Source organism: Mobula hypostoma, chromosome 1 (assembly GCF_963921235.1).
Source record: "Mobula hypostoma chromosome 1, sMobHyp1.1, whole genome shotgun sequence".
NCBI classification, from domain to species: Eukaryota; Metazoa; Chordata; class Chondrichthyes; order Myliobatiformes; family Myliobatidae; genus Mobula; species Mobula hypostoma.
In genome coordinates this window covers 126,873,872-126,888,571 of record NC_086097.1, presented here as the reverse complement: position 1 = coordinate 126,888,571, position 14,700 = coordinate 126,873,872, and the positions used below count along the sequence as shown (strand labels likewise).

Below are 14,700 nucleotides of genomic sequence, written 5' to 3'. Positions count from 1 at the left end.
AAAGAAAACATTGGCTGAACATCAGCTGCCCCCCAGGTTAAGAAATTCCACAGTTTCATAACTCACTGGATGAATAAACTTCATATCTGTGCATTAAATTTCTGATTATTTAACCAATAACATAGAACAACACAGCACAGTACAAGCCCTTTGGTCACGATGTTGACCAACCTTTAAACCTACTCTTAGCTCAATCTAACCCTTCCATCCCATATAGGCATACAGATGAAAGAAAAATGGAGCGCTATCTTAGCGTCTCTTAAATGTCCCTAATGTTTATGCTGCTACCGCCACCAATAGCAGCACATTCCACGCACTGACCACTCTATGTAAAGAAACAACCTCTGACATATTCCACACCCTCCCCCCCGTACTTTACACCCATCACCTTAAAGCGATGCCCTCCTTACATCACCCATTTATGCTTAGGATAAATTCTCTGGCTGTCCATTCTATCAATGCCTCTTATCATCTTGTACACCTCTATCAAGTCACCTCTGATCCTCTTTCGCTCCAAAGAGAAAAGCTCTAGTTAACTCAACCTGTCCTCAAATGACATGTTCTCTAAAGCTTCTGGGTGCAGGTCGATGGGACTAGGCAGAATAATGGTTCTGCATGAACTGGATGGGCTGAAGGGCCTGTTTCTGTGCTGTAGTGCTCTATGATTCATGAGCTCACACCTCACTCTAAAAGTTTTTAAAGACTATTACACTAATTGAACTTCTCTCCAAGGACAATCCTTAAATCACAATCAATCCAGCGAACCTTCATTGTACCGCTTTGAGACAAGTATAGTCTTTCATGGCAGGGAGACCAGATCATTACTGCAAAATTTCCTCATTGTTAGTCTCCAACAGCATTAGTGTTGCTAACTAACTTTACCTGCATGTTAATCTCTGATTAGCATACAAAAATGCTCAAATACCTCTATTAATTACAGCACAGCATGTTGTTGAGCAATTTCCAGTTACAGAGCCCATCTTCCTGCTACATTACTACAAGGCTTTGACGCTTTTTTAACCCACAATTTCTTCATAAACCTGACTATTCTGAGATGTACTGTGGATAATTACATTTTTAAAGGTAAATTATACCTGGTGTTTTCAGTCACATCAATTTCGGCAGACAATAGGAAACCCATTTGGGTTGTTAATGATCCAGTCATTTCCTGAGCTTTTTGAGGTATTTTAAAGCCCAACATTAGTTCGAAGCCCTTCTCATCACGTGCAGCTACTGGGATCTTTGTGGGACACACGGATTCTGAAAGGGAAAAAAATCATGTAAAATGAGGAAAATTGCTCATTTTAAGCACATACTTATCTTAAGTATTTTGTTTTATCTGTGAAATAATTATAGTCTTCTTTTGTAAGGAATCTCTCTTTCATTGTCTTAAGGATAAACTTATCTGAATTCTTCCAAGTATAACTTTCCCTTAGCAAGTGCATAATGGAAATCCTAATGAACCAGCCACATGCAATATTCAGGAACTTATGGGAAAAACATGTCAGTGCAGGAGTAAGTTGTCAAGCCAATAGTCCTTAAAAAGACCATTCAAGAGAAGGACTTAAGGTAGAAGTTCATACTGAATTGTGAGCAATAATGTGATAAAGACTCAATAATCTGTTTTAGAGAAATGGCTGAAACGTAAACAGTAGATGGGCTACCCAGGAGAATGTTTTTTCTTATCTACTCGTGATAAGATATTTTTACTTGCATCCAAGACAACCGACACAATCCCACATTGATGACTGGAGGTTAAGTGCCGAGCATTAGGTATTCTCACACCACAGTTCAGAATAGTTTCCTGGACAACCCTGATCTCCAGTGATTTCTGCAAAGAGTTTGTACATTCTCCTGTGGGCTTCCTCCACTTTCCTCACACATCCTAAAGATGTGCAGGCTGGTAGGTTATGGATTACTAAGCAGTCCCTAGTATGTAGGTAATAGAAGAGTACAGTACAGGAAGAGGCCTTTTGATCCACAATGTTGTGCCCAACCAAATAAATTAGTAATCAAATGGCCAAATAAACTAATCCCTCATGTCTACACAATATCCACATCCTCCCATTTTCCTCACATTTCTTGCATCTACCAACCACTTCAGGCAGCGCATTCCAGGCACCTACCGTTCTCTTATATCTCCTTTAAAAGTACCCTTTCACCTTCAATGCAGATATTTCAACCTTGGGAAAAAGATACTGTCTGCCTGCTCTATCTATGCTGCACATAATCTTATAAAATGCTATTAGATCTCTCCTCAGCCTCCACCACTCCAGAGAAAAGGCATATGTCCTCTAATCGAGGCAACATCCTAGTAAACCTCCTGCACCCTCTCCAAAGCTTCAATATCCTTCCTATAATGAGCCAACCAGAACTCTATACAACACTCCAGATGCAGCCTAACTACAGATTTATAAAGCTGCAACTTACTGACTTCTGAATTCATTGCCTTGACTAATAAAGACAAGCATGCCATCTTAACCACCCTGCCAACCTACGTAGCCACTTTCAGGGAGCCATGAACCTAGACCCCAAAATTCCTCTACTCATCCACACTGTTCAGGGTCTTGCCCTTAACAGTGTATTGTCTCTTTACATTTGACCTATCAAGGTGCAGCACTTCACATTTGGCCAGGTTAAACCCCAACTGCTATTTCTTTGCCCATATTTGCAACTGATCTATATTCTGCTATATAGTTTTTGCCAGGCATCTACACTATCCACACCACCATATCATCTGAAAATTTACCAAGCTACCCACCTACATTTTCATCCAGGTCACAGCACAGCAGCATCTCTACTTCCTGAGGGGAATGAAGCTAGGGAGAGTCCTCCTCCCGTGCCCACCCCTCCCCTGCACCCCCCCCCCCAGCATTCTAACCAACTTTTACAAGAGCACCATCGAGAGTGTCCTGACCAGCTGCATCACTGTCTGGTATGTGAATTGCAAGGCATCTGACTGCAAGTCCCTGTAAAGGATTGCATGGACTGCAGAGAGGATCATCAGGGTCTCTCTTCCACCCATCGGAGATATTGATCATGAGTTGTGCATATGCAGTCCCTTAGCATTGTTAAAGATCCCTCCCATCCATTCAACAATCTCTTTGACCCCCTAACAGCAGGCAGGAGGTACCATTAGGACAAGAACTGTTAGGATGGGAAACAGCTTCTTCCCCAGGACATGAGACTACTGAACTCCCTGCCACCACCCAGGTCATCATGTATGAAGCACCAGTAGCATTATACTGTTCACTTTTTAAACTTTTGTCATAAATACATCTTTATTATTTGTTAATTTATTAGTGTTAATATTTACTTTGTGTTACATGTGAGTTATATGTTCTGTGTTGTGCACCTTGGTCCAGAGGAATGTTGCTTCATTTGGCAGTATACATGTGTACAGTTGAATGACAATAAACAAACTTGCACTTGTGGTCATTTACATACATCACAAACAGCAGAGGTCCCAGTACAGAACCCTGCAGACTGCCACTAATCACAGACCTCCAACTAGAGTAAGTCCCTTCAACCATCATCCTCTGTCTTCTATGGGCAAGCCAGATCTGAATCCAAATGGCCAACTCACCACTGAGCCTATGCATCTTAATCTTCTGGATGAGCTGCCCATGAGGGACTGGGGAGAATTGATAGGAATGGAAGAAAATACAAAGGGATTAGTACAATGGGTGCTTGTTGGTCAGCATGGATTCCATGGGCTAAAAAAAACATTTCTGTGCCATACAACCTACCTCAGCCAAAGGACTTTCCAGCAGTGGTGGAAAAAGCCAGTACAGGTCATGACTATGTCACCATCCAAGTTAAGTTTCAAGGAGGCTTTATGTGTTAATGGCTACAACAATCAGACTTTTCTGAAATGATGCTTGTCTCAATGCTGTGGTAGGTCTGAAACAGCCACTTCATACAAATGCTAGAAGCAGGCTGACCCTAGTTTTGATACATGGTTGTTGTTGAGATAAATATTCACCAACTTGTTAGTTTGCAATTGCCATTAAGGGGTTGAGGGGAGACCAGACAGGAGCTTCTAATATTGAGACACACAGGTAGGACAGACTGCCAGCATCATTTTTCCCAGGGCAATAATGTTAAATACTAGAGGGCATAGCATTACGGTAAGAGGGGGAGAAATGTCTAAAGGGGCATATGGAGGACAACTTTTTTTGTTTACACAAACTTCTGGAACACACTGCCAGAGGCGATAGTGGTAGCAGATAACTGTGTAAAAGTCTTAGGCACATGTAAAAAAATTCTGTAAAGTGAAGATGTTTTCAAAACTAATAAAATGTTCCTAAATATCAGAAAATTTACTATAAAGAGTCACAAGTAGTAACAGACTAAATCAGATCAATATGTGGTGTGACCACCCTTTTAAAACTGCATCAATTCTCTTAGGTACCACTATCGTGCAGTTTTACAAGAAAATCATATGGTAGGTTGTTCCAAGCATTTTGGAGAACTTGCCACAGTTCTTCCACGGACCTTGGCTGACTCACTTGTCTCTCCAGATAATCCCAGACCGCCTCAATGATCTTGAAATCAGGGCTCTGTGGAGGCCATACCATCTAAAAATCTAGCAGGCTCAAGACTTTTGCACAGTACTGTATGAAGGGGTCTTCAACAGGCTTTTAGGTAGGCAGATGAATATGTAGGCATTGGAGGGATATGAATCATATGCAGAGAGAAGAGATGACTTTAATTTGGCATGGCGTCCAGCACAGACATGTGGGACAAAGGCCCTGTTCCTGTTCTGCATTGTTCTATGTTCCATTCTTTATTGAAGGAGGTTTTTGTTTGGATTTGCAATAAGGTTTCACCAAAACACATTTCAAATACAGATGAAAATAAGCTGTTTTCTGCAGGAATAAAGTTCCAACAAAGTGGAAATAATATTTTTCCTGGATCTTTCTTATTGTTGTAGTTTTACATCAGTGCCTTTGTGGATCCAGAATATTATCACTATTTCCTTCCATGCTGTCTGGCACCAATTTCCTTGCACAGGATATACCTCAACTGAATATTGAAAGAAATGTATCCATGGACTTTTACAGACTTCCTGCACCCCATATTAAAATTGAAATCCTTGACATCAAGAAATCAGAGTTACTCAACAAAAGAGCTCTTACGGATACTGCCAAGTTTATTTTAAGCATTTTTTTTCTGCTTGCCAGATTAGATTGAAGAAACTCTTTTGTTCTCAAATATACTTGATTTTTAGCATAAATTTGTAGAGACAAGGATTTGTAGGTGGGTACGCAGAAACAGCAGGGACCTATTGAATGGCTCAGGCCTCTTGTTGCAATCAGCCAGTTGCTGGCTGATATATAGCCTAAATCCATACTTTCATCTTGGCTGCACGTCAGTGGTGCAGTTGGATTCTCAGGGTGCTGGGATGGGGGAAGGTTGTTGAATTTTATGCAGGGGTCCACTGTTATAAGAACAGTTGCGCAGTTTACTCAATCAGGAAGTAGCAAAAAGCCCACTGATGTAATTTTAGCAACTGTTCCCCACTCCCCCCCACCCCCACCGTCCTCCACTAGTTCCACTTGTCAAATCAAATCAAGCCTATTGCCATAAGCACAAATGCAATGAAGTATAGGTGCTATGGAAAGCTTGTGGGCATCAGAATCACACGCACTCAGATTCAAACAACATGCAGAACAAATTATACATGAATTATAAAGGATAGTAAAGTAAGGGATATGCAAAACAAAAGTCGATCAGAAGCAAGTCCAAGGACACAGGAATGTGCCCCATTCCTACTGTTCCAAGTGACAATTCTCCCGATAATGTGAATTTCTTTTTAAAACCAACTTTGTTCTAATAACTACCCCAAAAGTTGCTTCCTGGTCTTTCAACTGCCTATCAAAGGTTTTCTAATCTCAACAAGATGAAACCACTGGTTCTAGTCTGCAAGTAGGTAACATATACATTGAAGGATATCCTTCAAGGTATTTCAGTGCGACGCAAGTGTGAAAGAGAGGAGAGCAATGACGGATAAGTGGAATAATTCAGTAATCAGAATGCCTTCATTCTCAAAATGAATTAATAACACTCAGTGAAGAAGAACATCAGTTTGGCAACTCTGGAAGTCAAAAAAAAACCGAGGATGCTGGAAATCTGAAACAAAAACAAAATGCTGGAAACACTCAGTTGGTCAGGCAGCATCCATGGAAAGAGAAACAGTTAACATCTCAGGACCCAGACAAGGTCCAGTGCTCTAGCAAAGAGTCTCAAACTCGCTCTGGTCTCAGACAAGATCTAGTTCTCTAGTGAAGGGTCTCAAACTTGAACTGTTAACCATTTCTCTGTTTCACTTTCATTGCTAATTATGGAGCCAAGATGTGTAAGTGGGGAGAAGCACGGAACTGTACAGTGGCTCACCAGGTAGAGCAATTGCCTCACAACTCTAGTAACCTGGGTTCAATCCTGACTTCAGATGCCATCTGCAAAGAGAATGCCTGTTCTCTCTGTGACCATGCCATGTTTCCTCTTGGTGTTCCACAGCTCCCAAGGACATGCAGGTTGATAGAAACATAGAAAACCTACAGCACAATACAGGCCCTACGGCCCACAAAGCTGTGCCGAACATGTCCCTACCTTAGAAATAGGTTAACTAGCTACTGCAAAATTCCCCCCAGTGTGTAGGTGAGTGGTGGTTCCATGTCCACATATAATCACATTATGGTTGTTTCCGAGTGGCTCTTTTAGCATAACTACATCATTGTTTTGTACTCTAACTTGGGATGCACAATACTTGAAAGGTTTCCTTTGAAGATTCAACACAAAATTTCTCCATCTGCAGAGGTTTATGGCACTAGAGTGAACTGCAATTATGCCATAGTCATCTAGCTTCCTCAGACTACCTAGTAACCTGATGGTGCCTTATTGGTTAACACCAAGTGCAACAGGAAGACGTCCAATGATAAGAAAGCCGAACACGAATCCAAAAGTAAGTTTCCATTTTATTATCCCACTTTCTCAAAGTAGTTGGAGGATTTTCAGTCCTTTAGTTTGTAAATCCGAAGTTGTACTTCATGAAAATCTATCAACAGTGCAGCATACTTTTGCCGATGGTACAATTAAGTAATATGGAGCAATGCGTATTATCAAGAGAACCAAAGAACGTTCAGAGGTAGTATCAAAGGTTTCAATGGTGGAGAGCCTCCTTAATTTACTCCCACCTGTAATGATGGATTGGGAAGTGCTGCAGCAATTTATATTTTGGAAATTAACACTTTCTTTCATCACACAGGGACACTTTCTAGCATACAGTCTCCATCTACTATTAAACAATGCGATTCCTAACCTTTGCCTCTGTCATTGCATAATTAGCTTTGAGTAAGTTCAGTTCAGACTAAATAACACCCTGGTAGCTCTCTCCTGCCTGCTCTTGAGTTGCATAATTTCAAGTCTGCACTATGCAGCTGCTCAAAACTGGAAAAAGCTACACCCATAAACTTGAACACACAACATATTCACAGAGCCATGTGCAATCACACAGCTACAAGGTAAATTGAAATTATTTTTTAAAAAGTGTTCACCTTCACAAATCTTCTGCCTCATAGCCTCATTAATTCTCTCTATGGTGCTATAATCTTCTGCAAACATAACATAGGTTGTAGATGGTTTGTTGGCAATTGTTTTAAGTTCAGATTCTGTTATTTCTGACCCAACTCCGACGGCAAATAGAATTACTTTCTTTACACGTGCTTCAACAGAGGCATCCATAACATCATCTTGAGATTTTCCATCTGTGACAACAACAGCAATTTTATTTCTGGCCATCTTGGTCCTTTGTGAAGACGGAAAAACAGACTCAGTTGCAAATTTAATAGCACGGCCTGTTTGAGTATTTCCACCAAGATATTTAATTCTTTCTATTCCAGCAATCAGCTGTTTACTCGTCTGGAACTGGTCAAATGAAATTTCCAGACGTGGAGTATCACTGTACTGGATAACAGCCACTTGTGTATATTCAGGTCCAATATTAAATCCACTTGTAACATTAATCAGCCACATCTTTGCTGTTTCGAAATCATCCGATCCCACACTCCAAGAGCCATCCATGATGAAAACTAAATCATTCACTGCTGTTCTGCACCCTATTGAGAGAAAGGGAAAAATTTGTGTAAAAATTGATGGTGCTATTCAATAAAACAGTTAAATACATTTTCCTGTCAACATTTCTTTTAAAATCGCATGTTAAAATTAGATAATTTTACAGGATCAAATACAACACCATAGGCCTCATTTTCTTAGGCAGAAGCCATAAAGTATAAAGCCATGTGAGTGTGCCTGGGGAACAATTGATTAGAGCATCATTTGATACTTGCAAGGTTCCTTCCGTTATGTTGGTCACCCTGTATTTTAGACATTCAATAACCTATGTCCAGTGTGCTTCGGATATTCAAGGATATACAGTTGGCCCTCCTTATCCGCGAGTTCCGCATGCGCGAATTCAGCCAACCGCAAATCGAGGAAACCCGGAAGTGCTCTTCCAGCACTTGTTGTTCGAACATGTACAGACTTTTTTCTTGTCATTATTCCCTAAACAATGCAGGATAACAAGTATTTTACATAGCATTTACATTGTGTTAGGTATTATAAGTAATCTAGAGATGATTTAAAGTATACGGGAGGATGTGTGTAGGTTATCGTGGATCGGGATCGAAAAAGAACCGGAAGTTCTCTTACTAAGTAAGTCGGAACAGGTACATCCAGTATTATTTAGAGTCAGTTAGTCAAACGTTTGTCTTAGTATATAGCATATATTTTACCTTTCTATGCTTATAAAACACTTAAGAAACGTATGCTTCAGCGCCGGGCTCGGGAACGGAAATTCCTGAGTTCGATCCAGTGACAGATCACTCCCAAGTACACTGTCCATCCCTTTCGGGTTGATGTGGAGGATCAAAAACCCAAAACCCCAAAACCCAATAATTAAACCACTGTGTTGCTTAGTAATAATTGTAGCATTCATCGGGGCAGGGAATTTCTCACTTTATCCTTTAAAATTGTTCCGATCGTTGACCGACTGTAGCCTAACGCTTTTCCAATGACTGATGACATTTCATCTCTTTCCGATCACTTTACTATTGCCACTTTATTTTAAATCGCGATTGTGATTACTTTCGTGAACAGAAACACTGCGGATTCAGAGCTCCACCACCGGGTCCTAATGCCCACTACCCCTAGACAGGTTGAATAAGGGATTTGAGCATCCGCGTTTTTTGGTATCCGCGAGGGCTCCCAGAACCAATCCCTCGCGGATAAGGAGGGCCGACTGTAGTCACATGTACTTCAAGAATATTCAGTCAGTTAACCGTTTGGTAACCAATTTAATAACAACTAATGACAAAGAGTTATTTCATACTTTTGGGTTGACGTCGGTCTGAGATACTCCAAGAAGTCCTCACCTGCTCGTGCATCTTCATCCGTCACTGCCCCACTAAATAAATAAGACTGCAAACAAACCACTAAAATCCGTATTATGCACAAATTCATTGTACCTACAAACAAAGAAAACAAGTATTTTATTGATATACACATTCGTATTTTGTTAATCTATTAAAAAGCGCTGCTCAAGGAACCAAAATCCTACTAAAATGGCATCAGAAAACATTATTGTAACTCTAAAATACTACAGACAGATAGTTTAAGGTGTCACAAAGAAACATAATAACCAGTAATAATAAGGTAGGGCACCAAAAAGTAGTTAGTTACTCGAGAGACTTGTCTCTCCTTAAACTACACAACTCATTTAGAAACGAGGTGATACAATGGTACAACAAATAATGCTGCTGTGACACAGTCAGTCCAGTGACAGGTTCAATCCAGACTTCAGCAGCTTCCTATGTAGACTCTGTCTGCTATGTAGACAGCATGGGTTTCCCTTGTGTGTTCCAATTTCTTCACTCTTCCTGAACGTGAGCTAGTTGGTTAATTGGCCACAGTAAATTGCCCCTATTGTAGTTGGGTAGAAGTGAACTGGAAAACATTGATAGGCATGAGGGTATAGGTTATTGGAAAATAAGTGGGGAAAATGGAAATGATGACATTGTTCTGAGAACCAGTGTAGATTCAATGAGCCAAATGTTCTCCTTCCAAATCACCAAATAAGACACATATATGGTCTTTTGCAACCAGAGATATTTATGTATTTTTGCTTACAGAAACTTCAAACAATAATAAAACTCGTCCATAATCTTAAACTGCATTTTAATCAAGAATATTTATTATTTTCAATGAAGTCATTCGTTTAGACATTCTCTCTTTGTTTAGGGCGGAATTTCTTCATTTAGGCACTGAGAAATCATAAAAGGAGGTTTGATTCCAGTGTATTTAGCAACTCCTTACATCAGCCACTTCTTTGTCCTAATGCAGCTCTCTCAAAGTTTATCAACCTCAGTTCACTAATGCACCTTTTGGTTGCTGGTTTCCCAGCCAAATGTTGCCTCACCACCTCTATTTTTGCTTTATTCCAGCTTAAATTATTCAAGGAGTGCTTTCACTAAACGTCGCTCAGGTAGGATTCCGCAGCTCGGTTTGTCTCATATGGCCTTTTGGTGTGCTACATTTCCTATGTAATTTAGTGAGTCTTTTAACCACTCAGGGTCAAGTGATTATGGGCATAACTAAATTACTAGCATTAGAAAGTTAGCTAATTAACATACAATAATCAAAACAGATTAAAATACACAAATAAATTTGTACTTCTGCCATCTGGATTACATGCAGTGGCATAAAACTTGATCACATGTCCTTTGTCAGAATATTGTATGTGTCATTTTCGTCAGAACCTTTCCTCATCCTTCATTCCATTGCTATCACAAGTAGTGTCAAATACAACTGAAAAAACTCTCATACTCAGTTTCTTTGACATCTAAACCACATTCCCTTATCTTCCCACTTTCCTGTTCTGCGCTTCCTATATATCAAGTCTCAATGATATCCACCTCCATATGTGATTTCTGTGAGAATTTCATTTAATATACTCTTTTATTGATCCATCGTTTTTTAAAATGGTTTGTGCATTACTGATATGGCAGGCTGTTTGAAATTGTTTTCCCATATGGTGCGATCTGTCTGGCTGCTGAGGTACAATCAGCACTGCATTCTCATCTCAATTAGCCAGATACGGCCCAGAGACTATCTTCTGTTGTCATCTGGATGTTAGCTTTGGTAGCTGCAGCACCTGAGCATTCCAACATAATTTCTATTCCATTCTTGTGCCTGCCCTTCCCTCAGAATTCATCCAATCCAAATGGAGATGCATGTGCATTTACTTCCCTTTGAGGTAATTGTTTACGTTTGACGTTGATAAATGATTAAAACATCTCAATTGATCATTAAATTGCATAGGATGACACCAGAGATATGCACAGAAACGGGTCATTCAGACCAATCATTCCTTTTTGGGGTTATCCTCCATTTGGGCTTCCTCCCTCCTTCCTTATCTGAATCTATTATGGCAGTCCTCCATTCCTGTCTGCCCTGAAACATGCCCACACTAGTCCAACAACTCCTTGTAGAAGCAAGTTCCACATTTTCACTTCCCTTCCAAATAAGGAAGCTTTGTTTGTATTCCCAATTATATTTCCTGATCTGTCATTTTTCACCTTCTATCACCATTCTTCCCAAAATTCCAGCCAAACAAAATGGAACATAACAACTCCAGCTGCGCACTACTTAAAAAAATATAATTCCTGGGGCGTTGATACCATCACCACTTTCCTTTCACTGATTAACTTGGCATCAGTGCCAAGTTCAATGGCATCTCAAACAACACTGGGTAATATTTGTGTACTTGATTGGCAAGGAAATGTAATGACTTTAACAATTATTTTCATATCTCTGACGTGCTCTTGGCTAGGGCTGAGCTAAAATGTACGCAGGACTAACACCTGTTCTCAGTTGTCCTAGAAAATAAAGCTGGATGACAGAAACCATCTTGAATCGGTGAAGAATGAAGTGAAGAGACCGGGGGTCCTTTCAAGTGCAGAGAGTTAAGCATTATGAAGCAAATCTCAAACTAATGATTTCATATACAGACACACTCAAAAGTAGGAATGGTGCAGCGACATGCAGAACGAGCACTGCCACGGGGGTAGGACCAGAATCTGTTTTCATTCTTTAAGGTGAGTCAGGCTTAATGCAAACTGCCACATCAACTCTTGCAAAACCTTCACAAGAGCAATACACTTAACATATTCAAACCTCTGCTGAGTTACACAGTATGGAACAGTAAACAAAAGAGTACGACTATAAAGAGTAAGTAGCTGCAGGAGAAAATAGAAGTCACGGCGCATTTAGCATTTGGTTTATGGATCTGTTAAAGCAGTTTCCTTGTCAGTTTGACTTACTCCACTGTATCTAAACAATACAGTGAGTGACCTTGATCCATACAAGATCCACCTTAATAAATAATTCAGTATATTTGTAACCCCCCCCCCCCAAGCAGACTGCAAACTTTTGGGATCCCCTTTTTACCATAAACCCCCATTAGGTCCTGGAGAGAGAAAACTACATGAAACTTTATGTGATTATTTCCACCCATTAATTCTGAGCAGTTGCCAACAGCCAAGAAACAAGTCTTGAAGCTCCTTTTCTCTCCCCCTTTTAAAAACCCACCACTAAGCACATCTTTCCCTCCCCCCCTCTCTCTGCATTCCGCAGGGATCGCTCCCTACACAACTCCCTTGTCCATTCGTCCCCCCCATCCCTCCCCACTGATCTCCCTCCTGGCACTTATCCGTGTAAGCGGAACAAGTGCTACACACGCCCTTACACTTCCTCCCTTACCACCATTCAGGGCCCCAAACAGTCCTTCCAGGTGAGGCATCACTTCACCTGTGAGTCGACTGGGGTGATATACTGCGTCCGGTGCTCCCGATGTGGCCTTTTATATATTGGTGAGACCCGACGCAGACTGGGAGACCGCTTTGCTGAACATCTACGCTCTGTCCGCCAGAGAAAGCAGGATCTCCCAGTGGCCACACATTTTAATTCCACATCCCATTCCCATTCCCATTCTGACATGTCTATCCACGGCCTCCTCTACTGTAAAGATGAAGCCACACTCAGGTTGGAGGAACAACACCTTATATTCCGTCTGGGTAGCCTCCAACCTGATGGCATGAACATTGACTTCTCTAACTTCCGCTAGGCCCCACCTCCCCCTCGTACCCCATCTGTTACTCATTTTTATGCACACATTCTTTCTCTCACTCTCCTTTTTCTCCCTCTGTCCCTCTGAATATACCTCTTGCCCATCCTCTGGGTCACCCCCCCCCCCGTCTTTCTTCCCGGACCTCCTGTCCCATGATCCTCTCGTATCCCCTTTTGCCTATCACCTGTCCAGCTCTCGGCTCTATCCCTCCCCCTCCTGTCTTCTCCTATCATTTTGCATCTCCCCCTCCCCCTCCAGCTTTCAAATCCCTTACTCACTCTTCCTTCAGTTAGTCCTGACGAAGGGTCTCGGCCTGAAACGTCGACTGCGCCTCTTCCTATAGATGCTGCCTGGCCTGCTGCGTTCACCAGCAACTTTGATGTGTGTTGCTTGAATTTCCAGCATCTGCAGAATTCCTGTTGTTAGCTTGTAAAGACCAATTAGATTGCAATTAAAAATGCTTCCAGGTTTCTTATGTTTTTTTTTATTCCAGAAAGCCAGCTGCCACCTTCACGTTTCACATTAAGGCATTAAAAGATTGGAAACAAGTAGCTGAACTGCTGAGTCATATTGCTCTTGGTAACTTGAGTTTGGTCCAGTGGCATCAGTGGTTGAGGACTGAGAAAGAAGGGTACGCAGCATCTCTCTGCCCCAGCCACAGGCTTTTGTAAGATATTTGTAACTAAACCACTCAGAAGAATACTTGGATTTGTATAATCGCAAACTGCTTTACATCTGGTACCGATTTGTGCAGAGGAAGCTCCCACAAAGGGTCATTTGAGGCAATGACAGGAATACTTGTCAATTTTTGACAACCAGCCTTTCGATAATATCACTAAAGCAGAAGATCTAGTCATTGCCACAATGCTGACTGGGGCTTATTGTACAGGCAGACCCCAGGTTATGCCAGGGTTCTATTCCAAACCATTCACAAGTCAGAAATGAACAAAAAAGAAAATCACATGTGAGACAGGAACACTGTGACAAGACTGCGGTGACAGGAGAACATGCAGGCCCTGCAAGAGCAGCCACCAGACAGCTTCACTGACAGTTAGCGAGTTAGTCTAGTCAGCACTCCTGGCTCTGCTTAGCCCAGCCCAATTGTTGCGGCTCATCTGTAAGTACAGGGCGTCACTATGAATAGTAGCTCCATGTTACATCTGCCCCCTATGTCACGTGTACTTTACAGACTGCTAAACCTCCAGACAGTGAAAGCTGCTTTATCAATGGAAGTCTTTCTTTTTCAAGAGTACATTAACTGAAGAGTTAACGGTAGAAGGAGTACCCAAACTGCTCGGGTGTACCAGATGTGGGCATCATTTCCTTAACTTTAAAAAGGGCCCTGAGGTATGTGGAGTGAGCCTTCTGCAAAATTTCTTCCCTGTAGTCAGGGCAGGCAAGTTTCTTTCCTGCCACCACCGCACACTGTCAGCTACAGGCAATTTTCATTATTAAAAACACTACTCTCCACGCAGGAGGTGCAAGGAATCCTGGCCTCAGTCCACATTATGGGC

The 14,700-nt window shown here is 41.4% G+C and overlaps 1 protein-coding gene across 1 annotated transcript in view; it reads right to left on the bottom strand.

Moving 5' to 3' along the window:
* Positions 1-14,700, bottom strand: part of LOC134339989 (collagen alpha-1(XXI) chain-like) — a 258,137-nt gene that overhangs the window by 213,197 nt on the left and 30,240 nt on the right. The window contains exons 2-4 of the mRNA XM_063036872.1: positions 9,435-9,527; positions 7,560-8,120; positions 1,095-1,260 (exon numbers count right to left, since the gene is read on the bottom strand). Coding sequence (XP_062892942.1) covers positions 1,095-1,260; positions 7,560-8,120; positions 9,435-9,527 — 820 coding nt within the window. The remainder of the gene's footprint in view (positions 1-1,094; positions 1,261-7,559; positions 8,121-9,434; positions 9,528-14,700) is intronic.